Here is a 19,169-nt window from a genome sequence, read left to right as displayed (position 1 = left end):
GGCACACATCTGTAGTCCCAGCTACTCGGGAGGCTGAGGCAGGAGAATGGTGTGAACCCCGGAGGCGGAGCTTGCAGTGAGCCGAGATCGCGCCACTGCACTCCAGCCCGGGCGACAGAGCAAGACTCCATCTCAAAAAAAAAAAAAAAAAAAAAAAAAAAAAAAAAAAAAGCAAAGCGAAAAGGTAGATGAGATGGACGTGAGATTCAGACAGGATTTTTTTTTAATGATAAAAAAAAATTATAGTATGTTTCACGCTGGTGAATGACTCAATTGAAAGAAAGGAACTGATGATGCAGGAGACACAAGAGATAACTGTGACAGCAGTGGCCTGAGTGACAGCATGAACAGTTCACCCATAATAGAAAAACGGCAGACAATAAGGGCATAGATGAACATGGGTTAGAGGGAAATATGTAATGGGACCATGTGGAAGTTCTGTTCTGATTAAGCCAATTAATTTATGAATATGATTTATGAATATGAACAGGAGAGCAAGTGCCAGCAGTTTCAGAGAGTAGATGTGAAATGTTGTCTAGGAAAGTGAAATATTTTACAAACTCACGTGAATTAGTGGCAGAGTCCCTCAGTTTGTGCTCTGTATTGAAATGAAGCAAGATTCTTTTACATCTCCTGAACATATGTCTAATAATTCTGCTTTTTGAATTTAAAAGATGTATTTTTAGTTTTTAAAAACTATCAGCAGGCCGGGCGCGGTGGCTCACGCCTGTAATCCCAGCACTTTGGGAGGCCGAGGCGGGCGGATCACAAGGTCAGGAGTTTGAGACCAGCCTGACCAACATGGTGAAACCCCATCTCTACTAAAAATACAAAAATTAGCCGGGCGTTGTGGCAGGTGCCTGTAATCCCAGCTACTCAGGAGGTTAAGGCAGGAGAATCACTTGAACCCAGGAGGTGGAGGTTGCAGTGAGCCAAGATCGTGCCCTTGCACTCCAGCCTGGGTAACAGAGCGAGACTCCGTCTCAAAAATAAAAAAAATAAAAATAAAAACTATCAGTGAGACACTAGATCAAGTAGAAAGTACGTGTTCATGAAAAAGGTATAGTTTCACAGAAAGAACAGGGGTTTATTTTATTTTTTTTGAGACGGAGTCTCGCTGTCGCCCAGGCTGGAGTGCAGTGGCACGATCTCGGCTCACTGCAACCTCCGCCTTCTGGGTTCAAGACTCTCTTGCCTCAGCCCCGAGTAGCTGGGATTACTGACGCGCACCACCACGCCTAGCTAATTTTTTGTATTTTTAGTAGAGACAAGATTTCACCATGTTGATCAGGCTGATCTCGAACTCCTGACTTCGTGATCTGCCTGCCTCGGCCTCTCAAAGTGCTGGGGATTACAGGCATGAGCCACCATGCCCAGCCAGAACAGGGGTTTAAAATGAGAAGATCCGGTAGCTCATGTCTGTAATCCCAGCACTTTGGGAGGCCTAGGCGGAAGGGCTGCTTGAGGCCAGGAGTTCAAAACCAACCTGGGCAATATAGCAAGACCACATCTTTTTTTTTAATTTTTAAATTTTTTTTTTTTTGAGACGGAGTCTCGCTCTGCCACCCAGGCTGGAGTGCAGTGGCGCGATCTTGGCTCACTGTAAGCTCCGCCTCCCGGGTTCACGCCATTCTCCTGCCTCAGCCTCTCCGAGTAGCTGGGACTACAGGCGCCCGCCACCATGCCCGGCTAATTTTTTGTATTTTTTTAGTAGAGACGGAGTTTCACCGTGGTCTCGATCTCCTGACCTCGTGATTCGCCCGCCTCGGACTCCCAAAGTGCTGGGATTACAAGCGTGAGCCACCGCGCCTGGCCGACCACATCTCTATTTAAAAAATATTGTTTTAATTGTTTAATAAAAATAAAAGTGAGATGGGAAGATCTGGGTTCAGGTTGTGCTGTCATTATTAACTAAATGATCAAACACAACCCTCTCATTTCTAATACTTAAGCTTCACCTGGTAAGTGGGACTAAATGCAGTAATATAGGATGTCAACTGTACAGTGCTAAACAGCTATTGTTATTCTCACTGTTATTAGCTATTGTTATTCTCACTGTTATTAACTATATGCTGATCAACTATAAATTTATCTATCAACCACCTATAGAACAACTGTAGGCTGATCAATAAACTTTACTAGAATAAAATAAAATGAAAGGAAGAAGAGAAGCTGGATTCTACTATACATGCCACACCTCACAATCTAAAAATATAAGCCCAGGAGAGAATAAAAACAATGTAACAACACTAAAAACAATAAGGTTGACAAGTAGAAAAAAGGCTTGTGTATTTCCCTGCCAGATAAGACATACTGGACCCTAATCATTGGAATGCTGCGCATTACTGGACAAGTCCTAATTCAAAAGATGCTATACTGCGTTTTCTCACTGACTGACTTCCCCAGAGAACCCCCATTTCATGAAATGAAAACTTTCTCAGTGAAACACACACAGCATTGAAAACAGCACACTTTTTTTTAGAAACTAATCACATTCTCTGAGATATAAAGATATTCAAATTTACTTTGTTTTGTTGATTCCCTCTCCCCAGGAGATGTCAGATTCCCACAGCAGGCAAATCAGCTTGGCAGAGAAGTAGCAAGAACCTGAGAAGGCATGTGTGCTGTGAGTCAGCCTTGGGCAAAACAGCCAGGTCTCAATGCAAGGGAACCCTCTGGTGCTGTCAGACCCATGCCAACATTGCCCTCTACTGGCCAGTTAAGCTGGTTGCAATTTTCTGCAAAAGAAGGGACCAGTCTGTTAAGGAGAAATTCTGCAGTATCTATTAATAGTTGTTACTTAGGCCGTTTTCCATGGATTAGGGTTTCTCAATCATGCATGTGTAGCCGAGTCACCTATTATGGCTTGTTAAAACAGACTGCTGGTGTGTGGCAGGATGCGGCGTCTCCCACCTGTAATCCCAGCACTATGGGAAGTTAAGGCAGGAGGATCACTTGAGCCCAGCAGTTCAAAACCAGTCCAGTCCAGGCAACACAGTGAGACCTTGTCTTTACTAAAAATGCAAAAAACTTAGCCAGGCCACTGCCCTATGCTAATTTCTTATTCTATGGGAATAAGCTTTTAGCTTCAAAGGCCTTATGGAATGTTGGGGAGAAAGCATTTTCTCAACTTCAGAAGAACTATTTAATCACACAGAGAACAGAAAAATTAAGTGACTTGTTCCATAAATGTGCTATTTGTGTCTGAGGGTCAATACTGTGCTAGATGATCATCTGAAAGAACAAGAGTCACAGATGTGTTGCTTCGTCATTCACATCTAAGAGAGAGCTTCTATCTTTTGTCTCCCTCATCTAGAAAATAGCGCCATATAATGCTGATAATGAACAATTAAGGAAAACACCATTTTTTAAGGAAAAAAATCAGGTAGTACATAATTTTTTTTCTTTTTTTTCTTATTACAGCCATGGTGCAAAACAAGTAGTACATATATCCTGAAAAAGTATTTGAGAATTGTTTCCCAAGGTGATAGGCATTTTAGAAGAAGAGTTTGACACCAATTTTATTTCTAGGTATTGGTATTTAGATGGTTTACAGAGGCAATGCTAAGATAAAATACTTGTAGAAGCAAGAATAAGTTGAAGGGCACAGAAAAGGAATAAAGGTCGGGGGGGTCTTGTGTTGCCAGGTATGAAGGCAGAAATCATACTTAGAGAAAAAAGCTATTTTCCTACTTTGTCATAAATGCCATAAAAGCAGCCCTGCTTTCTTACCTCTCATTTTATAAGTTGAAGACAATTAGGGTGGACATGTAAGAATTAGAGGAAATAAAACACCATTGTCCAAAGAGTTCTATTATGTGTAACCTACTCAACCGTCCCTTCTATATCTAGAGGCAAGAAAATAGTTGACAAACTTCCACTGGTTGGCCTAAGTAAGCCTGTTGTAAGAACATATCGAGAGCACCAGGCTGGGTATGGTGGCTTACACCCGTAATCCCAGTGCTTTGGGAGGCTAAGGCAGGAGGATCGCTTGAGGCCATGAGTTCCAGACCAGCCAGAGGAACACAGTCAGACTGTCACTATAAAAATATAAGGATAAGCAAGGCACGTGCACCTGTAGTCCAAGCTATTCAGAAGACTGAGGCAGGAGGAACCTTTGAGCCCAGGAGTTAAGTTAGATGTTGCAGTAAGCTATGATTGTGCCACTGCACTCCAGCCTAGGCGACATGGAAAGATCCTTTTTTTTTTTTTTTTGAGACGGAGTTTCGCTCTTGTTGCCCAGGCTGGAGTGCAACAATGGCATGATCTCGGATCACAGCAACCTCTGCCTCCCGGGTTCAAGTGATTACTCTTGCCTCAGCCTCCTGAGTAGCTGGGATTACAGGTGCCCACCACCACGCCCAGCTAATTTTTTTGTTTTTAGTAGAGACAGGGTTTCACCATGTTAGCCAGGCTGGTCTCGAACTCCTGACCTCAAGTGATCCAGCTGCCTCAGCTTCCCAAAGTGCTGGGATTATAGGCGTGAACCACTGCGCCCGGTAAGACCCTGTCCTCAAAAAAAAAAAAAAAAAGTGTCAGCAATCAGCAATAGTTTACTGAACCTCATCTAAGAACAAAATCAAACTTAAAGTTAGATGTATAATAAAACATTAATGAAGTCTAGGGCCCTTCCATCACTTCTAAAGACGTATTCAGAAGAACATCTTGTTTAGAATGTTCTCCGGGAACAACACAAATATGAAACCTGTCATTATGGCAAAAACCATCAGTCCGATAATGTATAAAAATCAGACCCACAGCAGAGAAGTCTCCATTCATAAAGAACTCACTAATTGCACCAGATTTCTACAATACTAAATAAGGCGGCTTCTTTCGTTTCTCTTATATGATGTCTCCAAACAGCCATCACCCCTTCCTTTTATTCTTAGTTAAGACTTCTGGCCAGGCACGGTGGCTCAAGCCTGTAATCCCAGCACTTTGGGAGGCCGAGGCGGGCGGATCACGAGGTCAGGAGATCGAGACCATCCTGGCTAACACGGTGAAACCCCGTCTCTACTAAAAATACAAAAAATTAGCCGGGCGTGTTGGCGGGCGCCTGTAGTCCCAGCTACTTGGGAGGCTGAGGCAGGAGAATGGCGTGAACCCGGGAGGCGGAGCTTGCAGTGAGCCGAGATCGCGCCACTGCACTCCAGCCTGGGTGACAGAGCGAGACTCTGTCTCAAAAAAAAAAAAAAAAAAAAAAAAAAAAAAAAAAAAAAAAGACTTCTACAACTTTTAGGAAGCTGGTATGGAAAAAATGTAGTAATTTACAACCTATCATAATTATAAACCTTATTATTATTATTATTTTTAGAGACAGGGTCTCTCTCTGTCACCCAGGCTGCACCACAGTGGTGCTATTATGGCTCACTGTAGCCTCGACCTCTGGGGCTCAAGTGATCGCCTCCTACCTCAGCTTCCTGAGTAGCTCGGACTACAGGCGCACACTACCATGCCCAGCTATAATTACAAACTTTAAACATGGTATCTTCAACGAGTTCGTGGAAAATGCATTCTATGAAAAAACTATTCATGGATGTCAAGGGAGTTTTTTTTGCATCAAAATACCTCATACTCCAGCCTGACCAATATGGCAAAACCCCATCTCTACCAAAAATACAAAAATTCGCTGGGTGTGGTAGCATGTGCCTGTAAGCCCAGCTACTCAGGAGGCTGAGGCAGGAGAATCTCTTGAACCCAGGAGGTGGAGGTTGCAGTGAGCCGAGACTGTGCTACTGCACTCCAACTTGGGTGACAGAGAGACACTCCATCTTAAAAAAAAAAAAAAAAAAAAAGCTCATACTAACTTGTTATAACACATCTGAACAGGATCTAGTTTGAAGCACTAAAAAGGATAAAACATCAGTTTGAAAAGAGCCCCTAACAAAGCAACATGAATTCTGCTAAAATTGAAGCAAAAGCAAATGGTAAATTTATGGTGAAGCTTGGATGAAAGAATGGTGAAATCACTGATGCTTTGTGTAAAGTTTATGGGGATAATGCCCCAAATAAATCAGTAGTTTACATATGAATAACTTGTTTTAAGACACCAGCCAGATGCAGTGGTCCGCACCTATAGTCCCAGCTACTTGGAAGGCTGAAACAGGAGCATCCATCACTTGAGCCCAGGAGTTCAAGGCTGTAGTGTGCTATGGTTACACCTGTAAATAGTCACTGTACTCTAATTTGGGCAATGTAGTAAGACCCTGTCTCAAAAAAAGAAAAAAAATAAAGGAGGAGATGATGTTGAAGATGAAGCCTACCATGGCAGACCACCAATATGAATTTGAGAGGAAAAAAGAATGATCTAATTGAAGAGGATTGACAATTAGCAGAAACAATAGCCAATACCACAGACATCTCAACTGGTTCAGTTTATACAATTTTGGCTGATAAATTAAAATCGAACAAACTTTCCACTCAACTGGTGCCAAAACGGTTGCATACAGATCAGCTGCAAAGAGCAGAGCTTTCGATGTAAATTTTAAACAAGTGGGATCAAGATCCTGAAGCAAAAATTTTCTCCCATTCTGTAGGTTGCCTGTTCACTCTGATGATAGTTTCTTTTGCTGTGCAGAAGCTCTTTAGTTTAATGAGATCCCATTTGTCAATTTTGGCTTTTGTTGCCATTGCTTTTGGTGTTTTAGACATGAAGTCCTTGCCCACGCCTATGTCCTGAATGGTATTGCCTAGGTTTTCTTGTAGGATTTTAATGGTTTTAGGTCTAACATATAAGTCTTTAATCCATCTTGAATTAATTTTTGTATAAGGTGTAAGGAAGGGATCCAGTTGCAGCTTTCTACATATGGCTAGCCAGTTTTCCCAGCACCATTTATTAAATAGGGAATCCTTTCCCCATTTCTTGTTTTTGTCAGGTTTGTCAAAGATCAGATAGTTGTAGCTATGCGGCATCATTTCTGAGGGCTCTGTTCTGTTCCATTGATCTATGTCTCTGTTGTGGTACCAGTACCATGCTGTTTTGGTTACTGTAGCCTTGTAGTAGAGTTTAAAGTCAGGTAGAGTGATGCCTCCAGCTTTGTTCTTTTGGCTTAGGATTGACTTGGCGATGCGGGCTCTTTTTTGGTTCCATATGAACTTTAAAGTAGTTTTTTCCAATTCTGTGAAGAAAGTCATTGGTAGCTTGATGGGGATGGCATTGAATCTATAAATTACCTTGGGCAGTATGGCCATTTTCACGATATTGATTCTTCCAACCCATGAGCATGGAATGTTCTTCCATTTGTTTGTATCCTCTTTTATTTCATTGAGCAGTGGTTTGTAGTTCTCCTTGAAGAGGTCTTTCACATCCCTTGTAAGTTGGATTCCTAGGTATTTTATTCTCTTTGAAGCAATTGTGAATGGGAGTTCACTCATGATTTGGCTCTCTGTTTGTCTGTTATTGGTGTACAAGAATACTTGTGATTTTTGTACATTAATTTTGTATCCTGAGACTTTGCTGAAGTTGCTAATCAGCTTAAGGAGATTTTGGGCTGAGACAATGGGGTTTTCTAGATATACAATCATGTCATCTGCAAACAGGGACAATTTGACTTCCTCTTTTCCTAATTGAATACCCTTTATTTCCTTCTCCTGCCTGATTGCTCTGGCCAGAACTTCCAGCACTATGTTGAATAGGAGCGGTGAGAGAGGGCATCCCTGTCTTGTGCCAGTTTTCAGAGGGAATGCTTCCAGTTTTTGCCCATTCAGTATGATATTGGCTGTGGGTTTGTCATAGATAGCTGTTATTATTTTGAGATATGTCCCATCAATACCTAATTTATTGAGAGTTTTTTGCATGAAGGGTTGTTGAATTTTGTCAAAGGCCTTTTCTGCATCTATTGAGATAATCATGTGGTTTTTGTCTTTGGTTCTGTTTATATGCTGGATTACATTTATTGATTTGCGTATGTTGAACCAGCCTTGCATCCCAGGGATGAAGCCCACTTGATCATGGTGGATAAGCTTTTTGATGTGCTGCTGGATTTGGTTTGCCAGTATTTTATTGAGGATTTTTGCATCAATGTTCATCAAGGATATTGGTCTGAAATTCTCTTTTTTGGTTAAGTCTCTGCCAGGTTTTGGTATCAGGACGATGCTGGCTTCGTAAAATGTGTTAGGGAGGATTCCCTCTTTTTCTATCGATTGGAATAGTTTCAGAAGGAACGGTACCAGTTCCTCCTTGTACCTCTGGTAGAATTCAGCAAAGGGCTAATATCCAGAATCTACAATGAACTCAAACAAATTTACAAGAAAAAAACAAACAACCCCATCAAAAAGTGGGCAGAGGACATGAACAGACACTTCTCAAAAGAAGACATTTATGCAGCCAAAAAACACATGAAGAAATGCTCATCATCACTGGCCATCAGAGAAATGCAAATCAAAACCACAGTGAGATACCATCTCACACCAGTTAGAATAGCCATCATTAAAAAATCAGGAAACAACAGGTGCTGGAGAGGATGTGGAGAAATAGGAACACTTTTACACTGTTGGTGGGACTGTAAACTAGTTCAACCATTGTGGAAGTCAGTGTGGCGATTCCTCAGGGATCTAGAACTAGAAATACCATTTGACCCAGCCATCCCATTACTGGGTATATACCCAAAGGACTATAAATCATGCTGCTATAAAGACACATGCACACGTATGTTTATTGCGGCACTATTCACAATAGCAAAGAGTTGGAACCAACCCAAATGTCCAACAACGATAGACTGGATTAAGAAAATGTGGCACATATACACCATGGAATACTATGCAGCCATAAAAAATGATGAGTTCGTGTCCTTTGTAGGGACATGGATGAAACTGGAAAACATCATTCTCAGTAAACTATCGCAAGGACAAAAAACCAAACACCGCATGTTCTCACTCATAGGTGGGAATTGAACAATGAGAACTCATGGACACAGGAAGGGGAACATCACACTCTGGGGACTGTTGTGGGGTGGGGGGAGGGAGGAGGGACAGCATTAGGAGATACACCTAATGCTAAATGACGAGTTAATGGGTACAGGAAATCAACATGGCACATGGATACATATGTAACAAACCTGCACATTGTGCACATGTACCCTAAAACCCTAAAGTATAATAAAAATAAAAAAAAAAAAAAAAAAAAAAAGATCCTGAAGCATTTCTTTGAAGAATTATAACAGGAGATGAAATATGGCTTTACCAGTATAATCCTAAAGACAAAGCAAAATCAAAGCAATGGCTACCAAGAGGCGTAAGTGCTCCAGTCAAAGCAAAAGTGGATCAATCAAGAGCAAAGACAAGAGTTTTTTAGGATGCTCAAAGCACTTTGCCTGTTGACTTTCTGGAGAGCCAAAGAACGATAACATCTTCTTATTATGAGGGTGTTTTGAGAAAGTCAGCCAATGCTTTAGCAGAAAAAACAGCCAGGAAACCTTCACCAGAGAGTCCTTCTCCACCAGGACAATGCTCCTGTTCATTCCTTTCATCAACAAAGATAATCTGTGACAGTTTTGATGAGAAATCATTAGGCATCCACCTTACAACAGTCCTGATTTGGTTCCTTCTTTTTTGTTTCCTAATCTTTAAAAAAATCTTTAGTAGCAACAAAAAATTAAAAACTTAAAAAAAAAACTTTAAAGGGCATCCATTTTTCTTCATTTCTTCATTTTTCTTCATTTAATAATGTAAAAAAGCCAGGCACAGTGGCTCACACCTATAATCCCAGCACGAAAGAAAAACAAATATTTACTCCAAAAAATTTGGATTCCTTAATGAAAAACGGGAAAGTCTATTCTCTCTTAATCCATAATGGATGGTGGAGACATTTGTTCTTTGACTGACTAACATAAACAAAGAAAACCTAGTATGAAGAAAGGAATGATAAGACGTAAATATTGCAGCAACTAGTCACGGTTGAGATGCTCTTCTCATCCTAATATTAACGTACCCTCATCAGTCATAGGTGAAAGAAGCTAGCTGCTTTTCATTTCCTAATTTCCTTTAACTGTGCATTGTTTCCATCATCTGGGACTGAGCCTAGGTGGATAAGGACAGTGAGGCGGTAGCAGTAGATTTTCTTGTGCTTCATCTTGAGTTATTTGATCCATGTAACATTAACTTGGCCCAAGAGGAGGAAAGTTTTTAAGACATTATTTTATTTATAAAAAATTAAATCCTCCCTGCTATTTTTGATATGTAAATAACTTAAAAGTTCAGGCCAGGAACGGTAGCTCATGGCTGTAATCCCAGCACTTTGGGAAGCCAACGCAAGTGGATCACCTGAGGTCAGGAGTTTGAGACCAGCCTGGCCAACATGGCAAAACCCCATCTCTACTAAAAATACAAAAATTAGCCAGGCATGGTGGGGCATGCCTGTAATCCCAGCTACTGGGGGGTTGAGGCAGGAGGATCGCTTGAACCTGGAAGGCGGAGGATGCAGTGAGCAGAGATTGTGCCACTGCACTCCAGCCTGGGCAACAGAGCAAGACTCCATCTCAAAAAAAAAACAAAAACAAAAACAAAACAAAACAAAAAACAGTTCATTAACTCAGAAAGACTACTCCAGAAATTGGCGAGTGGTTACTCCAAGGAGAACTGCCTGGCTAGGGTGTAGCGATTGGGAGAATTAGTTTTACTGTATATCCCTTTGGACCAATTGGATTTTGTACATGTGCATTTGTTAGCCTGTTCAAAAAATATATGAGTTTCTGGAAAATTGAATTAAACGATAAAAATAAAATATGAACTTTACTTCTCAACATAAGCTTTTTCAACGTCAAGACACTTTTGTAAGCAATGATAGCAATTTTTTTTTTTTTTTTGAGACAGAGTCTCGTTCTCTCGCCCAGGCTGGAGTGCAGTGGCACGCTCTCCACTCACTGCCACCTCTGCCTCCCAGGTTCAAGTGATTCTTGTATCTCAGCCTCCTGAGTACCTGGGATTACAGGTGCACACCATTACCCCTGGCTAATTTTTGTATTTTTAGTAGAGGCGGGGTTTCACCATGTTGGCCAGGCTGTTCTCAAACTCCTGACCTCAGGTGAGCCACCTGCCTTGGTCTCCCAAAGTGCTGGGATTACAGGCGTGAGCCACTGCACCTGGCCTGGAGTAAATATTTATATGGATATAATTAGATCTTAAACTCTCAGTAGTTTTTTAAATGAGTTGTGGTCTGCCCCACTCCCCCCAACACACAAATTAAACATATATTAAGGAAGCAGGTTTTCTTCTTCCACTTAGGCTGTAGAAAGCCAAAAGCAATGTCACTCCCACCCTAACAACAAGAAACAGCCAGATCAACTACAAAAAACTTGAATTCATTGGAAAGCTACCCAGTAGTATGAAATCCAAAGAAAAACAAGTCCCTCCAGGAAACATGGGAGGTGAACACCAGCTCTCCTGTGTCAGAGCATGTGCAGAAGAGACATTGGATACCCTACAAGTAGGTAAGAAAAATTCAAGTAAAAATTGTAGTGATTTGTCAAAGGTAAATGAGGGCTAGCATGAGACTATGGGGCCCCTCAAATCCACAGACACAAAGGGAATTCACACTCATTTGCAGGACTGTCTTCACAGATGTCTGCCGCATGCTCACAGGAAAGACTGGAAGCAGGGTGAGGGACCAGACAGAGCCTCCCTCCGTGGTACAGACCTGGAGAAGGCCACCACCATTAAGGGAAAAGCATGAACCCCTCCCACTGGGATCTTTCTCTCCTGGGGAAGGAGTACCAAACCCTGTCAGCCCCAGAGCACACAAGAAGACTGGCTGTAGCTAGGGAAAGAGTAATAGAAACATACTTTATAGACCTGAGAGAGGAGCAAGAAAAACTCCTCATCTGGGATCCTACACCAATACCATTAGAAGACGCTACTACTGTGAGAAGGATAATAACATTGAGAAAGACCCAACCCGTGAGATTAAGCACAGGATTAAGCACAAAATGGGACAATAAAAAAACAAACTCTGCCCACCACCTGGCTAGAACTCTTCTGATAAAAGAGGGAAAAGAGCATGGACAAGGACCCCTCTGAGGCACGGGTACACAGGGAAGGCTGAAAGAGTGGAGCAAGCACATTAAAGAAATACCTTCTAGGGCCTCAGTCCCCACTCTAAGCACAGAATTAAAGGGATTGAAGACAGTGGTACACTAAAGGCAATTACGGTAACGACAAAACCCAAAACTAGCTCAACTCCTGTTAAAATGACTAAACTCAAGAGACATGCCTATTTCCAACCACAATACATTTTGGCCTCAGCCTACTATTTTACATGTGAGATCCAGCATTCAATCAAAAACTAAGATACACACACACACACACACAGAGCAATAAGACTGAGAGATGACCCAGATTTTCAAATTATCACACAGAGATTTAAAACAACTATGATTAATATGTTAAAGTCTACAGTAGAAAAGGTGGAAAACATACATGAACAGATGGGAAATTCTGGCAGAAATAAGGAAGCTTATAAGAAAGAGGCAAACAGAAATGCTAGAAATTAAAAACATAAAAAATGCTAAAGTAGATAATGCCACTGAAAGCTCATCATTAGATTCAACTCAACTAGGAAAAGAATCAGGGAATTGGAAGATAGGTCAAAAGAAAGTACCCAAAGTAAAAAACAGAAATAAAGAGAGAAAAAAGCTAACAATGCATCCAAGAGATACAGGACACTATCCAACAATTTAACAAAAATATAATTGGAATCCCAGAAGGAGAAGAGAAAAAGAATGGGGCAGAAGAAATATTTTATTTATTTTTTAAATTTTATTATTATTATACTTTAAGTTTTAGGGTACATGTGCACAACGTGCAGGTTTGTTACTTATGTATACATGTGCCATTTGGTGTGCTGCATCCATTAACTCGTCATTTAGTGTTAGGTATATCTCCTAATGCTATCCCTCCCCCCTCCCCCCACCCCACAACAGTCCCCAGAGTGGGATGTTCCCCTTCCTGTGTCCATGTGTTCTCATTGTTCAATTCCCACCTATGAGTAAGAACACGTGGTGTTTGGTTTTCTGTGCTTGCGATAGACTGGATTAAGAAAATGTGGCACATATACACCATGGAATACTATGCAGCCATAAAAAACGATGAGTTCATATCCTTTGTAGGGACATGGATGAAAATGGAAACCATCATTCTCAGCAAACTATCGCAAGAAGAAATATTTTAAAAGATAATGGCCAAAAATTTTCCAGACTTAACCACTTCAAAAGCACAGATCAAGAAGCTCAGAGAAGCCCAAGCAGAAAAATTCCAAAATACCATCTAAACACAACATATTTAAACTGCTAAAAAAAAAAATAAAGATAAAATCTTAAAGGCAGACACAAAGAGGAATTCACAAAGGAAATATTTTAAAATATTTTTAAATGAATGAAAATAAAATACAACATATCAAAATCCATGGGACACAGCTAAAATGGTGATTAGAGGGTAATTTATAACATTAAGTAATTACATTAGAAAAGAAATGTCTCAGATCAAAACCTGATTTAAGCTGTCACCTTAAGAAACCAGAAAAAGAATAAATCAACTTAAGTAAACAGAAGAAAGGAAAAAATAAAGATGAGAAGAAATTAAAAACAGAAAGACAATACAAAAAAAATTAATGAAACCAAAAGCTGGATCTTTCAATACAATTGATAAACCTCTATCTAGACTTATCAAAAAAAAAAAGAAAGAAACATCACAAATGACTAATATAAGAAATGAAAGAGGGGACATAATAGATCCTACAGACATTAAAAGCGTATCTCCATTAATCTGCAACATTTATGCCAGGAAACGGACCAAGGAATTCCTTGAAAGATACAAACTACCAAAGCTAACTTAAGAAACAGATAACTGGAATAATTCTATGATCTCTGAAAGAAACTAAATTCCTAGTCTAAAAATCCGACAGAAAATTCCAGGCCCAGATAGCTTTATTGATGAATTCTATCAAACACTGAAAAGAAGAAAAAGTATCAATTCTATGCAAACTATTCTAGAAAAGAGAAAGAAGGGAACACTTCCCAATTCATTTTATGAAGTCGGCATGACCCCAATTCTAAAACTGGACAGAAGACATTATGAGAAAACTACAGACCAATTCCCTAATGAACACAGATACAAAAATACTCAACCAATTATTAGCACATCTGATCTAGGAAAATGGCAAATTTCTCTTAAAGGCTTTAATTATGCTTTAATCCTGAGCTGGGATGACCCCAAAGACAACAAATGGCATCTGATTCCAGTCTAAATGAAATTCTGATATAACCGCAGAATTTTATTTAACTTTTCAAAGCTACTTTCAGAGAAAAGGCACAGTAGACAGTTTAATTTAGGAAATTAAGAAGAAGATTCTATGGTTGTTGAAACATTACAGAAGAAACATTAGGGTTAAAAGTTATCTACAGACTCATGAACGCTCACTCAAAGGGTGGTAAGTCTACCTTCTCGGTATCTCACAAAGAAATATAAAGTTACTAGCCTACACTAAAAAAACTCAGCTCAATTCTCAGTTTCCAAGATTATGACCAAATGCATAATCCCTAACCTGCTTTCTGAACATATATAAGCAGTCTGGTTTAAATACTTACCTTCAATCTGGCTAGTCTCTGAGCACGGTTTCTTCTTTGACTCTGAGTTCCCGGTTTTCTCATCAACATCCAGGAGAGGAATATAGTCTGTTTTTCCAACAGTTTCTCCCACAACATCATCAAAGGCCTCTGCCTCTAGTGTGGCAATGAAGTCCCGTTTTATCTCTCCCTCAATGTCTGGAGATGGCTCTGTTAATGCATCTGCAAGACTGAGGTCGGCCATTCTGCACTGCTGCAACTGCCTAGTGAAAAGGAAAAAGATCTTTTATGTAATGAGCACTGTAAAAGGAAAAACATTTCTAAAACTCTTGTCAATTGTTTGAAACAAACAAAAGAATCAAAATCTAAGATTTTACAGCTAGAAGAGGCTCCCTCATTTGAAAGATGAGAAAAATAAAGCTAAGAAATGCACAGTCTCACCCAAGGTAACTCACTGCTAGTTACTCTTTTCTCACATTTCTGGGGGTGGAGGGAGGTGGTGGTGGCAGGACAAAGCAATTGCAATTGTGTCCTTTCTATTTATAAGAAAAGTGAGGTGCAAAAAAACCCACAATCAACATATCCAAAGCTATAGACAGTAAGATTCAAATCAGGTCTTTACATAGTTACATTACTATTGGACAAATGAAATCAACTTTCTTGACCAAAGACTGTGAGTATGGATCTTATCTTGGAGTAAGTACCTGCTTCTTCATGAAATCACCTGTGGATAGCCCTGTCAACCAAACTACTTAGCCCTGCCAGCATAAAAAAAAAAAAAAAAGACATATTTCCCTCAATTAGCTAAGGGAGATGGTCCCTCTCTGTAGTCACGTATATTACCGTTTTTATAGACTACCAGCTTCTTAATTACATAATCTGCAGTTAAGAAGTAAATCTACTGGCAGCCATAAAAAAGAATGAGATCATGTCCTTTGCGGGAACATGGATGGGAAGCGGGAGGATATTATCCGCAGCAAACTAACGCAGGAACAGAAAACCAAATACCACATGTTCTTACTTATAAGTGGGAGCTAAATGATGAGAACTTATGAATACAAAGAAGGAAACTGCAGACACTGGGGTCTCCTGGAGGGTGGAGGGTGGGAGGAGGGAAAGGAGCAGAAAAGATAACTACTAGGTACTGGACTTAATTGAAATAATCTGTAAAACAAACCCTTGTGACATGTGTTTACCTATGCAACAAACCTTCACGTGTACCCTTGAACCTAAAATAAAGTTAAAAAAAAAAAAAAAGTAAATCTATAAGCAAACCATAGGTGAATAGCCTAGAAAATACAGAAATAATGTAGTAAAAAGAGCCAAAGGGGCCAGGTGCAGTGGCTCACACCTGTAATCCCAGCACTTTGGGAAGCCAAGGCAGGAGGATCACTCGAGACCAGGAGTTCAAGACCAGCCTGGCCAACATGGTGAAACCCCCTCTCTACTAAAAATACAAAAATTAGCAAGGCATGGTGGTGGACACCTGTAATCCCAGCTACTTGAGAGGCTGAGGTATGAGAATCGCTTGAACCCGGGATATGGAGGTTGCAATGAACCGAGGTTGCGCCACTGCACTCCAGCATGGGCGACAGAGTGAGACTCCGACCCCCCCACCAAAAAAAATTAAAAAAAAAAAAAAAAAAAAAAAAGAGTCAAAGGCCTGCAATAAATTGAGCACCACTCAAATGCAGGGCATAATAGGAAATAAAGTGTGCAAGGTACTACGCCTGCTTTCAAAAAGTCTAACAGAAACTCCAAGAGACTCCATAGGATAAGTTGACACATAAGCTATGTTGTTGACAAGGTAAATACAAGTCAAACAGATCCTTAGTTGCATAGTGTAATGGGTACTACTTGTGTTTGTCCAGAAATCTATTCTTCCTATCTCCCCTAATACAAACCAATCCCTACCCCTACGGGGGGTAGGGTCAATCACCTACACTCTATAGATTGACAAATGACAATCTAGTCATTTCTCAATGACTAGAGTTGGGTCAATCAGAAGTCAAGAAGAAGACAGTTGGAAAGGACCATTTACTGACTACACACTGGAAGAAAAGTCCATGAGTGACAACTATTTAGTTGCCTGGTTGACTACTTCAAGTCTAAGTGAACAGCCTTCATCTTTCTTTTGCCTAATTTAGCCAATCTATTTCTGTTGTTTACAATGGAAGAATCTTAACTAATACACAGTCTTTCTCCAACACAAACTTGAAAAAGTCAAAATATACTATGATTCAAGCCACTTAATTGTCAGGCTTTCCTTTCAAGCTCTTCTCCACCGTCTACCTCTCTCCAACAAATGCACTTAGGAAAAAGAAATAGAATTCAAGCAAGGAATATGGTCCTATCTTCCTTCCTTCCTATTCTATCTTCATCTTTGTTCCCACACACTCCTCTCCTCCCACTTACATGCTGTGAAGCTACCACGATTACAAAACATGCACAATGCAAATACTTCCAGACCCTGAAAAATCAGAAGTCATCATACCCCCAATTCCCAAATCCAACAAGCAAAGGGTGTTGCTATATATTAGAGTGGTGGCACAGAGGCTTAAGAATCAAGATCCGAGACCCAAATAAGTACAGACAGGATAATTAAGGCCAGGGGCAAGATCTGCATCTTCTAGGCAAGTGCCTAGAAAAAAAAAGATAGTATGTGTTCAGTACTGGGAATGCTGGAGATAGTTTGTCTCTACCTATATGGAGCTTAGTGAAAACATTCATTACATATTCTTTATATTATCTAAGAAAAAAACACAATACCAAGATTTGGAAAGATACTAAATAATCAATTATATTTATATAGACTTCCAAATAAAATCTAAAAATTTCAAATAAATTTAAACCTTCTTCCATGTGCCTAATTTTATGAGTTTTCCTATTTGAAATAACCTTAATTCCTCATTAATAATTTTAAATGATTATCTTTTCAAATTCTAGATAGTACCATTATATAAAAACGTAGTAGAAAGAGCTGTTTCTCTGATTTCTTTTCTTTTCGAGGCGGAGTCTCGCCTCACTGCAACCTCCACCTCCCAGGTTCAAGTGATCTTCCTGCCTCAGCCTCTCTAGTAGCTGGGATTACAGGTATGCACCGCAATGCCCAGCTAATTTTTGCATTTTTAGTAGAGACAGAGTGCCACTATGTTGGTTAGGCTGGTCTCGAACTCCTGACCTCAAAGCGATCCACCCACCTTGGCCTCCCAAAGTGCCAGGATTACAGGTGTGAGCCCCTGCGCCCAGCCTGATTACTTTTCTTAAAGCAAATGTGATATTTAAATTTCCTGTGACTATACTAATGAGTTCTTAAATCATATCTTTTTATTTTTTATTTTTTTCAGACAGAGTTTCACTCTTGTTGCCCAGGCTGGAGTGCAACGGCACCATCTCAGCTCACTGCAACCTCCACCTCCCAGGTTCACGCGACTCTGTCATCGTAATACTTGGAATTTGATTAAGTTCATTTAGGTCTCAAAAAATGTCAAAAGATACTTGTGAGCCAGGTGTGGTGGCATGCACCTGTAATTCTAGCCTTTCAGGAGGCTGGGGCAGGAAGATTGAGACTAGGAGTTCCAAGCTATAGTGTGCAATGATCACGTCTGTGAATAGCCACCACACTCCAGGTGTGGAGCCACGATTGCCTCACTGCACTCTAGCTTGGGTGACAGAGCAAGACTCTGTCTCCAAAAAAAAAAAAAAAAATCACACTCTGAGCCAGGCGTGGTGGTTCACACCTGTAATCCCAGCACTTTCAGAGGCTGAGGTGGGAGGATTACTTGAGACTAGGAATTCAAGACCAACTAGGCAACATACTGAGACCCTGCCTCTACAAAAACTAAAAAAACATTAGCTGGGCACGGTGGCATACACCTATAGTCCTAGCTACTCAGGAAGCTGAGGTGTCACAATCGCTTGAACCCGGGAGGTTGAGACTGCAGTGAGCCATGATTGTGATGGCACCACTGTACTCCAGCCTGGGTGACAGATGAGACCCTGTCTCAAAAAAATTAAAAAAAAGCCGGGCGCGGTGGCTCACGCTTGTAATCCCAGCACTTTGGGAGGCCGAGGCGGGCGGATCACAAGGTCAGGAGATCGAGACCACGGTGAAACCCCGTCTCTACTAAAAAAATACAAAAAATTAGCCGGGCGTGGTGGCAGGCGCCTGTAGTCCCAGCTACTCGGAGAGGCTGAGGCAGGAGAATGGCGTGAACCCGGGAGGCGGAGCTTGCAGTGAGCCGAGATCGCGCCACTGCACTCCAGCCTGGGTGACAGAGCGAGACTCCGTCTCAAAAAAAAAAAAAAAAAAAAAAAAAAAAAAAAAAAAAATTAAAAAAAAAAAAAATAGGGTGCAGAGGCTCATGCCTGTAACCCCAACAATTTGAGAGCCTGAGGCAGCTGGATCACTTGAGGCCAGGAGTTCGAGACCAGCCTGGCCAACACAGTGAAACCCCATCTCTACTAAAAATACAAAAATTAGCTGGGCGTGGTATCACATACTTGTGGTCCCAGTTACTCAGGAGGCTAAGGCATGAGAATCACTGGAACCTGGCAGATGGAGGTTGCAGTGAGCCGAGATTGCACCACTGTACTCCAGCCTGGGTGACAGAA

General features: G+C 40.8%; 1 protein-coding gene across 48 annotated transcripts in view; it reads right to left on the bottom strand.

Moving 5' to 3' along the window:
- MAP4 (microtubule associated protein 4) overlaps positions 1 to 19,169 on the bottom strand; it is a 245,094-nt gene that overhangs the window by 141,060 nt on the left and 84,865 nt on the right. For all 48 annotated transcript variants that reach the window (XM_063609108.1, XM_063609091.1, XM_063609111.1 and 45 more), the window contains exon 2: positions 14,577 to 14,818. In XM_063609108.1, coding sequence (XP_063465178.1) covers positions 14,577 to 14,799 — 223 coding nt within the window. In that variant the 5' untranslated portion in view covers positions 14,800 to 14,818. The remainder of the gene's footprint in view (positions 1 to 14,576; positions 14,819 to 19,169) is intronic.

Source organism: Symphalangus syndactylus, chromosome 1 (genome assembly GCF_028878055.3).
Source record: "Symphalangus syndactylus isolate Jambi chromosome 1, NHGRI_mSymSyn1-v2.1_pri, whole genome shotgun sequence".
NCBI classification, from domain to species: Eukaryota; Metazoa; Chordata; class Mammalia; order Primates; family Hylobatidae; genus Symphalangus; species Symphalangus syndactylus.
This window is presented reverse-complemented; position numbering and strand designations above follow the sequence as displayed.